The sequence below is a fragment of the Phoca vitulina genome, unplaced genomic scaffold (assembly GCF_004348235.1).
Source record: "Phoca vitulina isolate PV1807 unplaced genomic scaffold, GSC_HSeal_1.0 scaffold6, whole genome shotgun sequence".
NCBI lineage: Eukaryota > Metazoa > Chordata > Mammalia > Carnivora > Phocidae > Phoca > Phoca vitulina.
Genome location: NW_022589709.1, coordinates 36662615 through 36685535, shown reverse-complemented (window position 1 = coordinate 36685535; position 22921 = coordinate 36662615). Strand labels below are relative to the sequence as shown.

The 22921-nt window shown below is 36.8% G+C and overlaps 1 protein-coding gene across 5 annotated transcripts in view; it reads right to left on the bottom strand.

Moving 5' to 3' along the window:
• FAM172A (family with sequence similarity 172 member A) overlaps window positions 1-22921 on the bottom strand; it is a 410254-nt gene that overhangs the window by 145042 nt on the left and 242291 nt on the right. For all 5 annotated transcript variants that reach the window (XM_032404002.1, XM_032404006.1, XM_032404005.1 and 2 more), the window contains one exon: window positions 4750-4866. In XM_032404002.1, the coding sequence (XP_032259893.1) occupies window positions 4750-4866 (117 nt within the window). The remainder of the gene's footprint in view (window positions 1-4749; window positions 4867-22921) is intronic.

Here is a 22921-nt window from a genome sequence, read left to right as displayed (position 1 = left end):
AAATGTGCAATATTGAGAGTGTTTCTTAGAGTTAAGTGTTCTCAATTTAAAGGTCTTTTAACTCTGAAATTAGGAATTTACAGGTTTTTGGTTTTTTGTGTGTGTGTGGTTATAAATTGTCTTCTTTGTGAAATCCAAAATGTTGGGAACTATTAACATAGACTAGAAGTGCCTGTAGGCCATAGTGCTGAGTGGCCCTCTTTGACCCTTGAACCAAGGGCTGACAATACTTCAGTGTAGATATGAAATGAATTAAAAAGATTAGAACTTAGTATGCTATGTTTAAAGAGAAAAAATACATAGTAGGTATCCTATACAAGGTATTTTGAGATATATTTGCTGTCCTGGTTGAATTTAGGTTCTTACGCATTTGAATTTCATTTGTCTGAGATCCACCAATGCCTTAGAGGTAGAGCTTCAAAATGGAACGCATTGTGTCCTCAGACAAGGACAACTAGGATTCACTGGGTTGTGTTTCCGGGACTGCCATTCCCAGCTGATGATGCTGGGTAACGGTTCATGACAGTTATGTAGAACCATACATCTGGCTTGGCTGGAGACTTTCAGAGCCCAGGGATATATATGTCAGGAAATAACATTTACCCACTCTGCTTTAAAAAAAACAAAAACAAAAACAAAAAAAACCTATGTATTTAAGGTGTACAACATGATGATTTGATACACATATGCATTGTGAAATGATTACTGCTGTTGATTAATTATTTTCTCGCATAGTTACCGTTTGTGTGTGTGTGTGTGTGTGTGTGTGTGTGTGTGTGCGTGTGCGTGTTGTGATAGAACCTGAAATCTATTCTTTTGGCCAATTTCTAGTATTCAGTACAGTGCTGACTATAGTCATCATGCCATACATCTAGACTTATGCATCCTTCATAAATGCAACTTTGTACCCTTTCACCAACATCTGCCTATCTACCCCACCGGTAGCCACTGTTCTATTCTCTATGTATTCAAACTTTTTAGGTTCCATGTGTAAGTGTGATCATGTAGTAGTTTTCCTTCTGCGTCCAGTTTTTTATTTCACCTAGCATAATGTCCTGCATGTCCACCCTTACCCACTTTCTAGTCCTGGAGCTGGAGGAAGACGCATCTTTTAGGGTCTGCCTTAGGCTACTTTTTAACCTCTCCTCAAGAGTCATGGTTAAGTTTGTATCCTTGGTCTTTTGCTTGGAAGTAGTTTTCACTCAGCGTAATTGCCAAAAGTAGCCCTCTCTGACCTTCTTTCTTTTCTTTTCTTTTTTTTTTAAGATTTTATTTATTTGACAGAGAGAGACACAGCGAGAGAGCGAACACAAGCAGGGGAGGGTGGGAGAGGGAGAAGCAGGCTTCCCGCCTAGCAGGAAGCCCAATGCGGGGCTCGGTCCCAGGACCCTGGGAACATGACCCAAGCCAAAGGCAGACGCCCAACGACTGAGCCACCCAGGCGCCCCTGACCTTCATTCTTTAAAAAAAAATTGTTATTTTAAAATTATGTAAGTAATGTAAGAATATAGTACTTAACCTTCTTTCTGTATGCTAATTGCTGAAATTTAAAAAAAGTAAATCAGCTTTTTATAGTAGATGAATAATTAATGTTGATACCTTTATCACATTAACTTAAATATGCTTACAAAACAAAAAGCAGTTTTACTAATTTGCAGTATAATAAGAATGACTGGGCAATTTGTACCTTGTCCTACTCCCAAATTTAAAGTGGTGTTTGGTCAAATAATGGAGCTCATCATTAAGAGGCCCAGGCTACTATTTTTATGGACAACATTACAGTTTAGCTAAGTTGTTTTTCTTGACATAGTTGCAAAATATCTCAGAAATATGAGCTGATTCCAACTAAAGCCGGAGTAGGTGGTGGTAGGAAGTGGGATGGACACAAAAGTTACCCTTTCACACCATTCTCCCAACACTCATGCTCAAGACAACAGTCCTTTCTATTTACTAAACCCAGGACTGTTTGTTCTTCATTATTTCAAGGGGTCTTGCAGAGTGGACAGAGACTAAAAATGGAGAAAGAAAAGGGGATGGAGTTTTATCCTAAGTGCTGGGAAACAAACACTAGATTCTTATCTTGCCAAACCATAAAATTCTCTACGAGGGGGTCACACATTTAGGTGAGGTCCTACAAGGATATCTGGCATAGGCTCCCATAGTCTCCCTTTCTGTTCTTGGTTTAGAGAGGCTCTCTGGGCAGGGATAATTTCAAAGCTCCATCAACAATGACCTAATAATTTTTATCTCTGGGATATTATAGTGTTTTCTTTAACAATGCATTTTATTTTTTTATGCAGTTCCATTTGCTTTTCAAGGGATTTTCTTCTTGGTTGTCACCTTTGATTCTCATAATAGTTCACGAAGTAGATGGAATAGGAATTATGATCTCTAACTCACAATTATGAAACAGGTCCAGAATGATGGAGTGGCTTTCCCAAGACAATAAGCCTTAGTGTAGAGTACCTGGTATGTGTTAGATCTCAGTTATTCATTTACATAGTGAGTGACTAACCCAGAATCATTAACAAAACCCAGTTCTTCCAACTCCTTGCTCTGAATTACTACCTTTTGGTAAGATATTTTGAATATGCAAATCATCCATAAAACAAAAGAATACAATCCATATATTTTATGTTACTTGGGGGCAAGAAGGTAACAACAATGAGAGCTACAATTTATCGAACTTCTTTAAAATGCCCACGTCCGTGCTGTTTCTTTACATATGTTATTTCCCAACCATATTTGCAAGGTACGTATTAGAGTTCATAGATGAAAAAACTGAATCTCAAAGAGATTAAACAATGTACCCAAGATTACACAGTTAGGTAAGTGATTGAGTTGGGGGTCTCAATTTTGGTATGTCATAATAAAAAACTCTTCATGCTGTTTCATGCCTCAGGCATAACTGAAGGAATAAAAGAACTATTCAAGAAGTAGGTCGTTTATAAAATTATATAATATTAAAAAGATTTATAAAAGCTATGCTTGCAAAGAAATTAATGAGAGCTTTGATTAAGATGAATTCAATATTGCCTATTTCAGTCAGATGAAAAAAATGCAGATTAATATATTACAATTTTTGAAGGCGGCATCTAATCCAGTCTTAGTTACAAAGGGTTAAAGAAGCAAATCTACTACAGAGAACAAACTGATGGTTACCAAAGGGAGGTGGGTGGGGGAATGGGGAAAACAGGTGATAGGGATTAAGGAGTGCACTTGTCATGATGAGCATTGGGTGATGTATGGAAGTGTTGAATCACTCTATTGTACACCTGAAACTAATATAATCTGTACATTAATTAACTGGAATTTGAATAAAAACTTTTAAAAAGAAGTAAATTTAAATAAATTTTGTTATATTTGTCACCTGGAATGAGACACGAAGAATTACCAATTCAAAGATGATGAACAGGGATATTTCTAGTTTGGGACAAATACTAAATTCCATATTGGTTATATGTGGGGGAAAAGGTGCATTTACATAATGCTGGGTGCTGTATACGTATTCTCGTGACGTATTACGTGTTTCTCTTGAAAAAAAAAAATAGGCCCATGGAAAAGACAATTAAGGATGTAGAAAAACTGTGAAAGAAGAAATATGAAAAGCGATGTGGTCAGAAAACACCTTAGGACAGATTAAAAGCCTACCTTTATATATTTATAACATTATGAGGAATGGAGTAAATATATTTTAGACTTTTGCATGATGCAAGTACTTTTTCTAATGGATAATAACAACAACAGTGAAAACAGACTGGTAATATTATGATTATTCCATTATGGGATTATGCAGCTTAGTCCTTCTATTTATTCGAAACTCTTTCCAAACATTAACTCTCTGGTCCTTTCAGGGCACCGTAAGGGCTGGTTAGAAGTTACCCACCACACATATGGTGAGAGGCAGCTGGATAAATATCTGGGTATTCTATCAAGAAAAAGTGGGAGAAAAATCAGGAAGGTCAACTAGTTCTCATTTATAGAAATATATGGTTTGACCAAACCATTGATACAGCATGGTATGGATGATGTCAATTGCTTATAATATTAGAAAGGGAAATATAAATAAAAAATAAGTTTCAGCTGTACATCTATAACCAAAGTAAAAGAAATAATGGGTTGAAAGTTTAAAAAAAAATGGGAGCATGTTCAACGAGTCATGATAGTTTTCAGGCTCACTAGCCCCTAGGAATGGTGAAAAGAAACTTTCTTAGCCTGAGGCTGGGCGGTAACCAGCCCTTGGGTTTCTCAAGCCCCAGGTTCGGTCCGGCAAAACACTATTTCAGCTTTTTACTTCTCCCCCTACTGGCAGTAGTGAGCCAATCCATTTAAAAGTGGCACGCACTGACCAGCTTTCAAGAAAAGGATAGACCCAATGGTACTTTAAGCTTCTTTCTTGTCACTGAGCAGCACCAATGCTAAATAGCGGGTGGAAAAATTAAAAAGCAGGGAATAATAATCTCCTAACAGATCATGACCTTCTTCAGCCAAAGCTCCTACTGTATACTGCATGCATACATAACATTCTACAGAATGCCCAAAAAAGGGAGAAGGGCTTTCAAAAACGTATTTGTTCTTCGGAAGGGTTTTCTATTATTATTTCAACCATGTCTACTTTTTTTTCCTCTCTCTAAATGTTCTGCCTCTAGAAAGGAAGTTTGGGGGCGGGAGGTGATACAAGTTGGTGGGGGCTCAAGATATAAAGGCTCACACTCATTCATCTCAGCGTTGAAAAAAATCTAGTCTCACCTCTCTCATCCATTCTCGAATCGTTTTGCCTGCTTCTTGATGCCACACATTGTGAACAGAGTCTGTCAACGCCACAGCAGTTACCTTACTTTTTACATCTGCTTCTCGTTGAATCATCTGTTTTAAAAAAGGAAAATAAAATATTGGCTATAATTTTTTTCCCTACTGGGTGCAGCCTGCTTAGTCATAGATAATAATATACTAAAACCAAAAAAGCAACATGCATCTCTTGTTCCAAGTTACTCTTTTCTACACCGAACGCATGCACTGTTCCTGTCCAGAGATGTGAAAAGACCTAATATTTTCTTTTAAAAAGATAATACCACTTAAGTCTCAGAACTACGCAGCTCTATTATTTTCCATGTGGTTTGACAATTCAAGGATTAAAGGGATCACAGGGGAAAAAAGGAGGAATCCCTGAGGGTTTCTTTTACAACTTTTTTCCACCCTTTCCTATTTCAGTGCTTCAGGGAAGTTAGTACCCGGGGCTCACTGTTAGCTACTTAGGACTAACTTCTACTTCTTTTCAGTAGTTGGCATGTCAGTAATGAAAGATATCTTGCTTTGACTTCTCCGATTTAACTAGCCTGCTCTTCAACACGGCCTTGTAATTCCTTGGTGTTTTAAATGCCCACAAAGATCTTTCTCTTCAAAGCCTATCAATATCATTTTGCTTTCTAATATATTTCTTTATGTCGGCAAGCTACAGTATTATATTCTAACTTCTTTCTTTAGAATGCTGTTTCTATAAAATTCAATGGTTCTAAAATTTAAAAGAGAGACACGTGGCTTGAAGAAACTGAAGAATTTATCAGTGGTCTGCAAGATAAAGAAAGTGAAAAATTATAATTCCACATCAAAAGAATCATAAAAGGTTTTAATCTGCTAAATGAGGGACTCTAATTTGACACAAGTAGACGAAAGCTTAATAAAAAATTACACTTAAGGGCGCCTGGGTGGCTCAGTTGGTTAAGCGACTGCCTTCGGCTCAGGTCATGATCCTGGAGTCCCGGGATCCAGTCCCGCATCGGGCTCCCTGCTTGGCAGGGAGTCTGCTTCTCCCTCTGACCCTCCCCCCTCTCATGTGCTGTCTCTCTCTCATTCTCTCTCTCTCAAATAAATAAATAAAAAATCTTTAAAAAAAAAAAAAAATTACACTTAAAATACAGTATGTAGTAGCCTTAAATTTCATAGCCATGCCTCTGCATCAAATGTCTTTTCTCCCTCTAGAAAAGAGCAATTTCTCTATCATTTGCTATTAATTTCTCTAAATTGTCTATCAAAAGTATATTCCTGCATTTGAAAAAAGTGAGAATTCCGAGTGGTGATGATAGCTCATACAGTGAACACTGAAAGCCAAGCTTCTGATACCAAATGATGCCTGTTGGCATTCTGAATGAAAGATGTCTCTCTCTCTTGTAAATTTCTTCAAGCCCTGCATATGCACATCCCCTCTCACTGAACACCACCTAATGGGAATCTAATTCACTGTTAATGCTGCTTCAGCAGAATTTCCACACCTTAAATATTTGGGCCTTTTGTTTTTTGCTTATAAAATGTGGAAATCTTAAAATCAATGTTGCTTATCAGCATCATAATATTACTGCAAAAATTCACCTTGCAATATCAATAATATTTTTAAAAGCACAAAATAATACTCTAATTCAATACTTCACATTCATTATTAAGTAGTTTGCTACCTTCTTCTAGATTTTATTTTAAAAATAGATTGTCATCCATAAAAAAGGATGAGACTGTGCCATTTGAGATGACACGGATGGACCTGGAAGGTATTATGCTAAGTGAAATAAGTAAATAAGTCAGACTGAGAAAGCCAAATACCAAATGATTCCACTCATAAATGGAATCTAAAAAAATGAATAAACAAACTAAAAGCAGAATCAGAACAATAAATACAGAGAACAAACTGAAGGGAGGGGGTGGGAGGTTGGGCAAAATGGACGAAGGGGAGAGAGATACAGGCCTCCAGTTATGGAATGAGTAAGTCACGGGAATAAAAAGCACAGCATAAGGAACACAGTCAATGGTATTGTAATAGTGATGTAATGGGACAGATGGTAGCTATCCTTGTGGCGAGCACAGCATAATGTATAAACTTGTCAAATCACTAAGCTGTACACCTGAAACTAATGTAACATTGTGTATCAACACTACTCAAATTAAAAAAGATAATAACAAACTAAAGCTACCTTAAAGAATAGATTGTCATGGATCATGTTGGCACTAGAATATAAAAATTTAAACCAACATTTGATAATAAAACTCAAAATTCCGCAACAGTGAGTACACCTGGCTCATGAAGAACGTACAAGTCCTTACTCTCATTTTCTAAATAGTAACACTTTTAGAGATCTAGAGCAATTGTTGCTAAAGTTACAAAATAAGAGCATGCTCTTCTGGTATTCTAAGAATATGTCTGCATTTTAAAATATTTGCCTGGCATTTTGTTGTGGTTGTTAACATACACTGACTTATGTAAGCTGGTTCTATCTGAAGACACAGAATATCGAGAGCCATTTGTGAAATGATATCAAATTAAGACTTGAATAGGCTGAGGATTTAGTGCAAAAGCAGAAAATCTGGGAATTGAAATTTTACAAACTTGGAAAAATATACAGTTGTTAGATGGACTACAAGAGAAAAAATCCTTTGGTCTGTTTTTCCATCTGGCTGACATTTCAGACAGTGGATGTGATGCGGTACAACTTTTCTTCACATCACATCAAATCATGTTATAATCCAGCATGACATTCCTTACACTGTTCTAGTCCTTTACAGTTTAAAAATCACTTTCACATTATATTATTAGAGGTGGAGAATGGTCAAATTCTAGAGGATTTCAATGAAGAGCTGTCTACAAATGAACCCTGTACAAAGAATTTCAAATATTTGGGGCACCTGGGTAGTGCAGTCCATTAAGCGTCCAACTTTTGGTTTCAGCTCAGGTCGTGATCTCAGGGTCCTGGGATCGAGCCCTGTGTCCAGCTCCACACTCAGCGCGGAGTCTGCTTGAGATTCTCTCTCCCACTCTTTCTGCCCCTTCTGCTCTCATGCTCTCTCTCTCTAAATTAAATAAATCTTTAAAAAAAAAAGGAATTTCAAATATTTGACTGTTTAGGGTTGGTAGAATTGTAAATTGGTAAAAATCTTAACAGTTTGGTTTTTCAGACTATTTACCTCTATTCTAGTCTTGCTGAAACCTACTTGCAGTTTCCATTTCTGCCCAAAGCCTCTGCTTCTTGTATTTGTTAGCTTGGATCAGAGCCCTTCCCTCTCTTACTGCCTCCCCTGGGAGTGAGCACTGATTAAGAATGCTGGGGAAAAGGGGCGCCTGGGTGGCTCAGTCAGTTAAGCATTTGCTTTCGGCTCAGGTCATGATCGCAGAGTCCTGGGATTGAGCCCTGCATTGGGTTCCCTGCTCAGTGGGGAGTCCGCTTCTCCCTCTCCTTTTGCCCCTCCCCCTGCTTCTGTACACTCTCTCTCTCAAATAAATAAATAAAATCTTAAAAAAAAAGAAAAGAATGCTGGGGAATGGCAGTCAGGGGGTAGACTGAACGCAGGAACCAAGATTGTTTAAGAGACAGACCCTAGATGGAATATAGAATGGGTGGAGGTGCAGCTGGGCAGGAAAACGTCTATATAGTCTTCTATAATAGTCTAACAGAAGACTATAATAATCTGGAAAACACAGAAATCTGGAAGGGAGGAGGCCATATCACTAGTCTACTAAAGTCAATCTACTAAAGTCTAATATCACTGAAGTCTACTAAGTCTACTATATGTCAATCTAAGGTGAAGATGTGGTTTTTATTAGGATCCATGGATATGAACCCCTTTGAAATTCCTTGCAAAATTCTGTCTGTAGATGATAGGATTATTTTTCTGGAAGAGAACCCTTAGCTTTCATTAGATTTTTAAAGGGATTTTAGTCACTAAAAATAGTAAGACCCTGGGATTTCAATGTCTCCATGTATTCTTGAATCAACTATGGAGTCCCTGCCAAGTAAACTCTTCAAACAAATAAGATCAGTTTTACACCTATACCAATCTTTCAAAAATAAAGGATGACCTTCCATTTTTTGTTTTAATGTCTTCAGTATGCTATCAGTAGTTGAATAAAAGTGACAAAAAAATTGATATCCCAGACATCAACATCTCAGTTTCATGGCTTGATTATTCCAGACATCAACATCTGAAATTTAGTTTATCAGATAAGTTATATCTGATAAAACTATAATTAAAATATTTTTGTTTTCATTTGTGTGTATAATATTTATATCTGAGTAGCTCTTCACAAATTTCAAAATGAATACATAATCATTCTTATTTTATCCTGAAATAATATTAAAACATATGCAAAACTTGTATTATTTTTTCTATCTGTGGAGGAGGAAACTGGTTGAAGCCGAGAAACTGGTTAAGGGCCACACAGATAGAAAATGACACAACTCTGAGTTGTCCATGCTTTTAAGTCCTGTGTTCTTTCATGTGTGTCACATGGGGTCTATTTCTCAGTAATATATCATACTACTCTTACCTAAATGAACTCATTTGATTAATCCCATTTTCTTTATAGTATTTCAGTAATACAGTATTTCATTAACTTCGACATTTATTTTATTTTTTTAGATTTTATTTATTTATTTGAGAGACAGTGAGAGAGAGAGCACGAGCGGGGGGAGAGGCAGAGGGAGAAAGAGAGGGAGAAGCACACTCCCTGTCGAGCGGGGAGCCCAATGCAGGACTCAATCCTGGGACTCCGGGATCATGACCTGACCGGAAGATAGACGCTTAACCGACTGAGCCGCCCAGGCGCCCCTGACTTGGACACTTAAAAAAATATTTAAAAAATCCAAATCCATATCAGTAAGGAATGTTGAAATTCTAAAAATCACGCCAAGATAGAAATCAGTCATGTGCAAAACCAGACTATCAATAGCATTTAAAAATTATTATTAGAGTTCTAAAATAAAATGATGTCTAGGATAAGAGGGAAAACTACATATTTCCATAAATCATACATATTGATGCTTTGGGAATTAATACAAAATATGTGCTGCTGTCACCTGATATTTTTGTTTCCTCTTCTTAATTCGATCTATCTCTTCATAGTCCTCTCACCTTAGCTTCTACACAATTAATCTGCTCGCGTTCCTTCTGTGCATTGCATGTTCCCAGTCTGACAAAAGCTTAACTAACCCAATAAACATGAAGTACTTTGGACAGACTCAAAACATATACCATCTGTATGCAGGCTCATCTTACTATTAAATTTTTTGATGGGAGTTGAAGTTGAGAGGAAAAAAATCTCCCTGTATTATTTGTTTTCTTCCAGAGTAAGATTTTAAACCTTAAGTAACTGTAACAAGATAAGAGAGCTGATCAGAGCCTAAGAGTTATTTGGTGAGGTGAAGAGCAGGGGACCAGAGATATGGTGTGGGAGGGCCAGAGTCAGCAGCATCCACCTTTGCTTCCCCCCACGTGCCCTCCTGGCCAGCCCTTCCTGCTACCATCTCTCCCCCAAAATTACATAGACCATTTCTGTCCACCTAAGTTGCCTCACCATGCTTTTTGCAAGGCCCTCAAATGGAACCCTGCCTACTATCTTCACAAAAGTATCTGGCCAAATCCAAATACCTCATGTCCCCCTAGAAGTTTCTTAATTCCCTAAGAACTGTACCTATTTCAGTTCTTTCTTTTTTTAAAAGATTTTATTTACTTATTTGAGAGAATGAGAGAGACAGAGAGAAAGGAGGAGAGGGAGAGGGAGAAGCAGAATCCACGCTGAGCACAGCAGAGCCCGAGTGGGGGCTTAATCCCAGGATCCTGAGATCATGACCTGAGCTGAAAACAAGAGTAGGATGCTTAACAGACTGAGCCACCCAGGTGCCCCTAGTTCATTTCCTCTACAAGTCTATCATGAGCTACTTTTAGAAAAGGAAAACACAAAGACTCTTTTACTTCCACTAAATTAAGTTAAAAATTTGCTATCCTCTTGTCTTAGCTTAGAAGATAAGCTTCCAAAGGCAGGGAGATAGTGATGTTATGGGGATACTCTGCCATGAGCCTTTGGAGGTAGTTCATATCTCTAGTTGAGGGTCTTGGGTTTTGGAAATTATGAATCCAACCCAATACTAGGTTCAATACTCTCAACCTAAAGAAGTGAACCCTGCATTGGGTTTGTCTTCACCCTAACCTAAAAGAAGCGAGTAATTTCATTTTTCCATATTTGTGGCCCAGCAGCTATAGCACTCAGAATAAATCGTCTTAGATTTTAAAGTCCAAGGGGCCCTCCTGAAAGAAGCCAGTGTGGGTTGGGGGTAGGTATGTATATATGGGCAAACAAGCCCATATCTATATTAGCATGTATAATATGTTTTAAACATGTTTCTGAGGGAAATATTTTAATGTCTTTCATCAGCAAAAGTCATTACCTTCCTTTAAAATTCTGACCTGTGTTACACATAAGCACTCTGATGGTTACAGCATGTGAATCACTTGTACAGGAAAGAATATTCTGAAAGAAAATCAAATAATACATTTCCATCAGATTAGGATCTGACACTAGTGTACGTATATAAATCTGAGGATCATTACTACTGCATGAGCATGAATGAATCATCAGTCTGCTTAATAGCAAGGTTGAGCTTTGAGATGTCTTTAAAATATACGTGTGTGTGTGTGTGTGTGTGTGTGTGTGTGTAAATAGATTAGCTCTCTCTAGAGCTCCTAGAGTTAAGATTTCAGATTAAATTGTTTCAAAGGTTTGAAAAGTATGAAAAGGTGGTACTTTTTCACATTTTTTGTCATGCAGATTATAATTACACTCAGTGCTTCTACTTGGGTGTAGTTTTTATGTAGTCTGATAAACGACGATACTTTACCACAAACCTCTCCCATCACTTTACATTTGCGCCTGTACATCTCCTGGCTGATAGCACACTGCCCTGTGTGCTATCAGGCCCACTGGGTTGAAAATGTACATTGGGCCAAGATGACTAATCAGCTGACACTGGATTTGGCAGTCTTTCCTGTTAATGTCTTCTTGAAGCTTCTTTTGTACATGTCAATCCCAATAGTGTGCTATTCACAAAACAAATATCACTTTTGCCACAATATTAAAACCTTGGTCCTGTCACCCAAGTCTCTTGAAGTACCTCTAGTGATTACTATGAAATACACACACTTCAGTAGATGAAATATGAGGACTAAACTGCCCAGCAGGAAATCCAGACAAGTATGACATTCAGTTCTCACATACTACTCACAGTTCACATTTCTAATCTGCATTCACCTCTCTCTCTCCCCCCCCCCCCCCCCTTTTTTTCTTTTGGAAGTAGAAGCTTTCATGTAAGCAGTCTTCATAAGGAATGCCATGGTTAGGGTCAAGGACTTTGGAATCAGATTCTCTGGGTTCAAATCCCTGTTCTGCCACTTCGGGTAATGATACTTCGAGTGAATTACTTCAACTTTTCCGGGTCTCAATTTCATCACAGGTCAGAGGGAGATGGTAAATACACTTAAATCATGGAGTTATTGTGAGATGAACTGACTATAAAGTGACTAGTGGAGGACTTGGCACACAGTACACAATTATAATAGATGATACCATAAAAACACACAATACAAACACTCCACATTTGTAAACTTGTGCATTCTCCTTTCTCAGTGTAGAAGGTAACAGAAGCTTACCTTAGAATACATTTAATGACAAATACTGTTTTTTCAAAAGACACAGGTCCATAAAGGAGAAATAGAAAGAGGTGATTATTGTGTTTTTTAAAATCTTGTCATCAGAATACTAGACCTGTAATAGCACTCTGCACTTAAAAATTAAAACAGAATTGTTGAAGCCACCCGGTGGCAGCTCCACTTCCCTGCCATCAGCAACCCCTTTCAGAATTACTTGGGCCAGCAACAGAGCACGGAGCCATGGCTTAGCCGTGCCAAAAGCTGGCAAAAAGGCCCCTTACCACTTTGTGTCCTACCTAGAGGGGGTAGAGCTGACGATGTTTTCAAAAAGAGAATCACAGGGATATAAAGTATGTCCCAAGGAAGGAACTATATTGTTGCAGTTAAAAGCATGCATAAGTTTTGGAGTTCCATGGCCTTAAATTTTAATTTCTGGTTAATCATTATAAGAATACAAAAATAGGAATAATAGTAGTACTCGCCTCAAAAGATCGCTGAAGGATAACAGAGAGAAAGCACGTGAGCAATCAATATTGTCAGCTACTATCATTAGTACCTTGACAGTCATTTTTAATTTCTGAAATCTGTCCTTCCTTTTAAATATGGTATCTATGTGTTCTTCAGTGACATCCACATCTGCACCGTTCACGTAGCAGTTATGTGTCAGACAATCACTACATCCCCTCCTCCACCTCCTCAATTATGTAAAGTGATTTGGGCTTGCTTAAACGTTTGTAAAGAAAATAATTAGGTACAAATAGGATAACTATACATTCTAGTTAGCCCCGGACATTCCTGGTGTATAACTATGGACCTGGCATAATTATTAATAGTGTCTCTTTTCACTGTTAAAAGTATTCTAGTTTGAATGGTCAATTATATGGTCACTGTATCTATAAGTATAACAGAAGTTAAATGTTACTCTAGCAAACAGGTAAATCTTACGAAGTTTCAATGCTTAACAATTTAAGCATATACCCAAGAGCTATACTGTTGTCACTATAAAAATAACCATGTAGGAAAACATACAAGAAATACTTCCAGAAGTTCCTAAGTTCAAAATTTAAGGGCAAGCCTGAGCACTGTGCCGAGCCCCTCACAGATGGACATGCAGCTTCACACCCTGGGTAGATAAACATGGCCAGCTGGAGCTCCACTGTAGCAACAGGATAAGACAACATTCTCTTTTCCTGTGCTTTGAAGCCCTTGCTTCAATTCTTACAACCTTTGTCTAATTTCAGGAAGGAAAAGGCTCTCCACAGGCAAGAACCCCAAGGGATAGGGTATGTAAACTGAAACTTCTTGGGTCACATGTATTTATGAAGATAAGTCTCCAGCCACCAGTTAGGGAATGGCAAGTTATGATTTAGTATTGCAGGCGGCCAGAAGAGAGCAGTAATAACTTCCTTTTCCTTTTCTGCCTGGACTATGCTGCCACGTGCAGGCTCCTTCAGCGACAGAAAAGCATATGTAAGGAAAGTTTAAAAGAAAAAGAAAAGAAACAAACAAACAAATATTAAGCGATAGACAATCTGGGAACTGAAAAAGAAGACCAGTGCTTTACAAAAACATAAAATGAGAGAAAAAAGGCAACAGTCTGAAAAACTTCAATCAAGAAAACAGCAAATTAATTATAAGGAAAAAATAAAAGAGGTCATATACTAAGAAAATGGTGTAAGGGTTCATCAAAGTGACTTATTTGATTAAAATGTTTTATTATGTAATGTTGTAAGACTGATCATAAGTAGGGGAGATATTCTAAAACATAGCTATAAAAATTACAACGAACATATATGAAGTGGATATATTGTAAAAACTAAGTAAGAACTAAACACTGCCAGTCCAAAAAACTAAGGCAGCCTTGCAAAGGAGATGTTTAACTGGGGACTATACATAGTCTTAGATGGAAAAATGAGAAAACTTAGTAAAACCTATATATACTATATACCCAGAGATGTTTCTGATGCATCTAAGTAGTAAGCATGTTCACAATACTCAGTTTAAAAATCACTTATGAGCCTTTATCAATTGGTAAGTGCTAGAAATACTTTCATATATAGAGAATTTGTCAATCGTTGAATGGTTTAAAAATTTGTGGCAGAAGATTTCATTAGGTCAGGCAGAAGCAAGGAATATACATCCAGCTGGGAAAGTGTTAATACCCTTAAGTTTTAAAGCATACCATTTTATTTTGGTCTGGGAAAAAGAAAGGTAAAGAGCTAAGATTTCCTGCCAAAACATATATAGTAGATAACCAGAGTATTGGAGATTGTGTTAATTAAGAAATTTTTCTTAAAAGCCTTTACATTAGTTAGGTGTGAGGTGATGGGTATGCTGACTGACCTGGCTGTGGTGAATATTACACAATGTATACAGATATCGAGGTTATCAGGTTGTATACTTAAATATATACAATTTTCAGTCATCAATTATACCTCACTAGACCTGAAAAAAAGAAATCTTTGCTTTGAATTTCCACATAGATGTTTGCTATATTTGAAATTTTACTAAAGTTTTCAAAGTTATTTTATAGCTTTAATAATATTTTTGTAAAAAATTCAGGTTCCAATTGCCTGTATTGTTTTCAATATATTTTGAGGACTGTGTACTCTATTACCTGGCATAAACAGGGAAAGTGATATTCTAATTTATGAACTGTTTTAGGTAAAACACTATTACTGCAAAGTTGAGGAAAACATAATTTCTGACCTTTGGGAAGAACTCACAGTTTAGGATGGAAGGCACATTCAGCTAAGTTCTTAGAACCCTTTAATATTCTGAGTACTTACAGATAGATGATTTCATTAGATAGAACAATTTCTTTTTAAGTAGTTGAGGGATTATATACCTTTTTTTTAGATGAGGAAATTGCTGTTTAGAGAAAATAAGTTACTTGCCCACATTCACAGAGTTATTAAGTGGCACTGCTAAGATCTTTTAACTCCAAATCCCATGTCTTTACATCATGGCTATCTGTATATAATATCTTACACATTCACTTTTGAAATACTTGTTACACAGGTAATGATTTCTTTCCCACTGTGATGTAGGCTCCACGAGGGCAGGATCATATTTGCCAGGTCAGCAACACATCACCATTCCCTGCACAATGACTGACGTATCATAGGTGGTCAGAAACTATTTGTGGAACCAACAGAGGTGCTATTTACAGAAATGGAATAGACTGGGTAAAGTGAAGGCTAACAAGTTAGAGTGATGCCTGGTTTGGTGTATTTAGAAATAGGCCATATCACAGGTTGGGCTCCTGAGTAAACAGACTCTGAAATGGAATTTAGCATACAGGATGTTCACAAAGGAGTGCTCTTATGATCAACATCTGAGGAAGGTGGTGGGGGCATGGGGTGGGGATGGGTGGGACACAAAGCAGGATGGGCAGAGAGAGAAGTCAAGGTAGATGGAGGTCCAACGACAATCTTGCACAACTCCAGGGAAGCTCTGGACCTAGAATGACCCTTCAGAGTAATTCCAAGCTGGGCCCAGATGGCTTGGCCTTTAATTTCCCATACTGTTCTGTCTTTGAATATGGGCCCCACAGAAGCTAAGGCAATCCCTGAAGGGGCTGACAGCAGAAGGCTGTCTGCCGAAAGCACTCCCAAGAGTTGGGGCAACAAATCCTTTACTGAGGGAGAAACTGGGCAGTATATCACAATGTCCACCACAGGCCATAACTGAAATTAAGCATTAGCTTATTATCCATTCAAATCTAAATCGTCCTTCCAATCTGCCTGTCACTCTATTGTAGTATTTGTGTACTCAAGATTGCATTATGATTTAACTCACTAATATCTCTGGGATTAAGTAAATTTCTCTTGGATTTTAGATCTCTCATAATCTAATACCATATTATCTACCTGTCAAATTTTGCATTATCCCCCAACTAAAGATTATAAGGGGAAAACACAAAGTCAAAATATGAAGACACACTGACTATTAAAAAGCATAAAGACATAAAAATCACAAAAGTCAAAAATTATCTTACAAATTCATTTGGAATGATTTGATTTCCTGGATTTCAAATGAAATATATATGTCAGATAAAGCAAGGTATCCTTGTGATTTCAAATCTGAATGCAAAATAATCCCAAGCTTTAAATAAAGTATGCAATGGTCACTTAGTGTCTGCCATGATAAACTCAAACTTGGTGGTGCTGGTAGAGGAAAAGGAAGGGTGAGTATCAACAGAGAGGTTTCACTGTAAAAGTAGTTGGGTTGGCTTTTCAAATCCCAGCCTTTATGATATAAAGAAAATAAAGACTGTGTTATATAAATTTGGGGACTGAATAAAGACATTTAAGATTTTGATTCTTTTCCAGATCTTAGTTACTCTGTGTTCTGAGATGTTTCTGAGTTTTTTGCTTCTAGAAATCGAGGGTTATCTTCATTTGATCATATTTCTCCAAATGCAGGGCTCGGGTTTATGCAAAAGTGTGTGGCATAAATTGGAGCGGGGCTCTCTTACTTTTAGATTTCAGGGTAGGCATTGACCCATTGATACAGGAAAGCAAGACCACCTAAATGTTCTTAAAACAGGATGTGTTCATCAATTGTGGGTTATTAGAGCTACCAAACATTGGGAAGAGGCTGATACCCATTTTTAAGGGTAAAGTAACATCATTATAATAAGTATTAGTCACAGACTTCCTACATTGTTTGAAAATATTTGAACAAGAATCTCCAGATGGCTCTTCTACCTGGGAGCTTATGCTAAGTACTTGGAGCCTGTGTGCCTGCTTAAACATTCAAGTGAATACTGTTGCTGGAGGAAATTTCCATTCAACTAACTACTTATGAGGGCTGTTTAAATGCACACTCTACTGACCAACAAATAGAGGACAATCCTTTAAGTTGCAATTTCAAAATATGATTCTGATTATATGTTGGAGTCATTTTTCTTATGAAAGCACATCTCACATTTCTGAAGTGATAAAGTAAGTCTGTTTGAATAAATGGTCTGAAATAGATTCATTTGAGATAGGACTTTTTAGGATGGTATTTACTGCACAAAACCATATAAACATTAAGTGGAAGAAAAGATGCGGCTGGAATGAAAGTAGCTATTTATCTCTATGTATATGGCTATATCTTCATTTCACAGATAGAGGACATACACATACACCATATGTAGTAAAAGAGCACTTCTGAGTTCATATACTAGTGAACTGTAAACAACAGTTGCTATACACCAAGTGTCCTCTACCAATAACCACTGTAATGGAAAACGCTGGAGCAGCACTTCAGATCACTAACAGGAAGAGCAGAACCTTGAAACCTATCATTTAGACATCTGATGACAGCTCTGATGCAAGATGGCAGTGAAAAATTTATACCGAGGAAGGCTGATGTGTGAATGAAGGAGAATTATTCTCTGGGCTATTTTTTAAAATTCCATTTTCCTTCATGTGTCTGTTCATTAGCACTTCTTTGAGGGAGATTCCATTAGTTGAGTCAGTGATTTAGGGTCTATATTCCACCATCACTAAATATTGCCTCCGTTTCATGAGTATGAAATAATTCAAACAGCAAGAAATCTAAGATAAATATACTCAGCACAGTACATGATGTTTAATAAGCATCAGTATTTATTATAGTAGGAAGCAGAATTTTTGTTACATCACACATTTGTTAAGTAGCCAGTTTAGCCAATATGAAATCCTATAAAATGGCAAAGATATAAAAAGGAGTCAGGAGTTCACTAATTTAGAAATTCAATTATATGTCACTGTTTCATATCAGGTTAATTACTTCATTTACATTTTTGAATTTTTACAGTAGTGCATGAAAGGTGACAGACTGACAGTACTGCAGACTGAAATTCTTACACTATCTTCCTGAGTGTGAATAATATAAAAGACAATATACAAAACAGAATTACACATAGGTTTCGTGTAACGAGATTATAAGTGAAACAGACATGGTGCGGAAATGGGCGAACAAGAGAGATGCTTTCAGAAAAACTTTATTGAAGAGATAAGGTGAAAGGGAAGTGGTCAATCAGTAGAAAGCTTCTACACTGTCCTTCTAGACAAAAATATATGAGAGAATGGAGGTCAAATATCAACAAAACAACGTGTCTGAAGGGAGGCCTGCGAATGACATTCAAGAGAAGTTAAAAGAAGAAATCTTCAGCGAAAAAGAAACAGTGACTCCTTGTAGGGAAGGTTATCATAATCAGGAGTGTAACAAGACAGGGGAAAAAAGACACTGCCACAGACAGAGCACAAAAGAAGACAATGCATAGGCATGAGGAGCAAATGTTGAATTTCCATAGTTCTGATCCTAACCCCCTTTCACAAGAACCCAACCTGCCATTCCTCACTGTGGGTGTCATGATGAAATCTACCATACTACTTTCTGTCACTAAGTTGTCAGGAAAAGCAAAGCTTCCCTAAGTCTGTCTCTTCCTACACAACCACCAGCACGTACTATGATCTATCAGTCACTTTCCTCCTCACACAGAAAAAACAATAAACTCATTGCTGAATTTTCCAGTACTTGAATTAAATGTTTCTAGATGTTAATTTGATATTGACACCACTTTTTAATGGCCTGGGGGAGTGGATGAGTTAGACCCTAATGCCTTAAAACATACATTCGAACAGTCATGAATGCATTGCAGTTATAGCTCTTATGGTCTTTTATAGAAAAGAATGACTACAAGTAGCATCACAGTTTACGGAAACCAGTAAATATTAATTAATGCTGACATGGCTCTACCTATAATATTGAAGAAAAGAATGGAAAGTTGTTAGGGACATTAGAAATTACCTAGTCCAGTTCCTTTCTGTACAGATGAGAAAAAGATGAAAAGACTTAGATGTAGCCCCTAGTTTCAACAAACATGGATTGTCCCAGCTATAACTCAAAATTCCACAAACGGTAATGCCTCTCCTTTATTCTAGGCCACTCTGCACTGCTTAACCACGTGTGCCGTGAGGTCCTTGGTGACGTGTCCTAGTGCTGTGTTCCCTTGTAATACTAGAGGCTCCATAGTGACACACTCTTATGCAAGTTCTGGGGGTGACAGGCCATCACGGTAGTTTGTACACATAAACTGCTTTAATTCTATGGACTAAATGGCTGTTGTTTTGTTCTTTTTCTGGTCAATATGGCAGGTAGAGTCAGTCAAACTGGTGTCTTCATGTAGATACTGCCTTACTATGGAAATGAATGTGGAAACATTCATCTTTGTCAGAAATTATGTCAAATTATTCAAATTTATTGGTGAATCACAGCAAACATCCCAGCTGATGAACATCTCAGTCATATGTTTTTTAGAGAACACTTATGGTTCTGAAAAGATAACATTACCATGAGCTTACCCATTCTGAAGCAAAGATGTTTGGAGAGAAGATGGGTTCTGTTATTCAAGATAATAATTTGTTTTAATCATAAAAAAAATTCCAAAGATGCCCAGCACTGTAAGTATTAAAATGTATCCCTTCTGATAGTGTTGCTATTGTTTCTTTTACTTCTTGTTCCCTCTTTCAAGACCTTTAGGAAGCCATCTCTAAGACCTTTCTGTCGGTTTCCATCTTTTCCATAGCCATAACACTGCTTCTTTGGCTTGAAGTAATAAACGATTAGCTACAGCACAGTGGTGTGATGTTCATGTTATTCTTTGCTGTACTACACCCAGCCACTGTCTCAAAAATTAATGCAAGTATATCAGGATCTGAAATTAACTTTTTATAGCCAAAAGCAACGTCCTGCTAGGAGGAGAAAAACCTATTATAAATGGGCTGGCATCTGATGGCTTGTAGATGGTGAGTACTAGGAAAATAACATTTCAAATTATAAAATGGTGAATATAACAAAAGCTGCCCCATACTGACTAATCAGTGTTTTGTTTATGAACTCGTAGGGTCTAACTAGGTGGTGCCTATTTTTAGTAAGTGACAAATCTATTACTGAAGATGAGAGATGAAGCTAAATTAGCTAATGCTTTTATGATGTTACACAGGAATAATGAGAAAAAATACTTGTAAGGAAAATAACAGATAATATTTCTCTACGAACTGTGTATTAACCTTGAAAGTTTTTTTCCCCCAAGAAATCTCATCAAACTAGTCACTCAATATATTTAAAAGCATATGTTGTTCAATAAACATCAAGAAATCACCTTAGAAAACTAGAAAAGGAAAAAAAATCAACCATGATAATGCACATATCCATTTCTCTTCGAAAAATTTTAAATAATTTCTCGTTATAATACCCATGTAGTAGAACCCAATATGGAATGCCACAAAGCAAAGGCATTTTATAAATTTTATTTAAAACTGCCCATCTGTTTATGCTCAGGTATTTTAATGGTATTCAGACCAAGCTTCACTATATTAGCAATATTTTTGTCCCTTTGTGGTCCGGATGTAAAATGTATGCCAGGAAAACTTTAAAATCTGTATAAATACTTTATTTCTAATTACTCATGTTAAAAATCAGTATCTTTAGCTAATAAAACCAGGGCATGACCTAACTGCATGTTTTCTTATATATAATGTATGGCTCGCTACAACTATAGAGGAGAAGAATATGAAATTTTACCAGTTCTCTCATGGATCTGATTAATTAGGAGAACAGAGAAAAATAGTTTTCTTTATTCTATAGGCCACTGATTGCTTTCCACCTTTGGATAGGGGGACTGCAGGAGGAAGGAGGCGGGAGAGAGAGTTTTATTTTAAGAATAGAACAAACTCATTAATGTCCTTAGAGGTTACAGGTAGTTCCTTAGTGTGAAACATGAGTATTTTAGGTTTAGAATAGACATAAGATTCTAAAAAATGAATAGAACAAACCTTTAAATTTTTAGGAAGATCAAATGGTAATTGCTAATTGAAAAAGTTTAGTTAATTGTGTTGTCATTTGATTATCAACTAGCAGCCACAGTTCTAATCTATAAATATAGTTATGAATAGTCACGAATCCACTTTACTCATTTTTAAGTGATCAGCTAAAATACAAGATTAAATACAGTGTTTAAAATACTTTAGAAGAACTGTAGGTCACTTTTGAACTAAGTATGTGCTTAAAAATTACAAATAGGATCAGTGAAATTCTATAAGCAAAAAGGTACAAATTATTGCTTTTTGTGCTCTTCATTCTTACGCTTTGCTTATCTTTCTCTTGACCTTTATCCAAATGAATCACACTAACTCTTGAATGCTTTCTCTCACTTGATTTCTGAAGCTGTTCATCACACTTGCTGGCTAGAAGCACAGCTGGCAAGGGATCTAAACCTCATCACTGGGCAAACTTGCCCTTCTGGTTTTGCCAAGAACGACATTTCCAATGGGGGAAAAAAAGTTACTGTATGGGGCACTGGATACTGTATTTGTTTGTGAGAACCAATAGCTCCTCCCCCTTTGTTAGCACTACATATAGGCATTAGAAATAAAACCAAAATAAAAATAATTAAATAGCCGAGAGTTCTCTAAATTCAATTGTTAATTAAAGTAGGAGCACAGAAATCAGCTGAGTATTTTTACTCATTTCCTGAAGAAAGATGCAACTGAGGATAAGCAGTGCCCCCTAGTGTCAATAACCACAGACAATAAAAGCTAAAGGAAACTTGCTAACATTGACTGAACTAAAATTATTAAAAATATATGCAGTAATAAATTATAAATCCATTGTTAATCAAATTTTAAATTTTACATGTGTATAAAATTACACCACATAATCATTTATTTAATACTGATTTGCTCAGGAATGCATACTCACATGAACACACACACACATACACACACATACACACACACTGTACACAGACTGACATGGCCAAGATGTCTTTAATGTTCCAGGCAGCCCAGAAAAAATATTCCACCCAGCACAGCAGGCCATGCATGAAGCGGGTGTCAGCAAGCCCAGCAGAATCAGTCACTGTGAAGACGTCTAATAGGAACTGCTGAATACACAATACGGGCAGCATGGCCTGAATGGCTAAAGTGGAATGGCCAGAATGGAGTCCGAAAACCCATCCGAAATTGTAATTAAACCTGTAATGAGTGTTTAAACATTTTTCTCTTTTTTGCTGGTAATCGAAGGTTAGCATATTTAGCCTATATTAGAGACTGATTTTAAAAATGGTCTAACTTATACTGTGCATGTTCTGAATACTGGATCCTAAAATTTGAAATACAAATAGATAAAATATATATTTGTCTTTAGAAGAAAAGGCAACACACAAAATTAAAATTTTAAAAATATTACACCTACTGTATGGAATTGAAGCTGAGTAATAATTTTTCTGAATATAATCTATGAGAAAAAAGTTATTTTTAAAAGATCAATGAGACATCTACAGAGTGATACAGATGGCAAAAAAGGTAAACTTAGCTTCTCTTTCTACAAAATACTGTCTAGGTCACTAGTTTATTAATAGCAATTTTTGGTATTGAACCCATAAATGAAAGCAAACAAACAAAAACAATGTAAAAGAAAA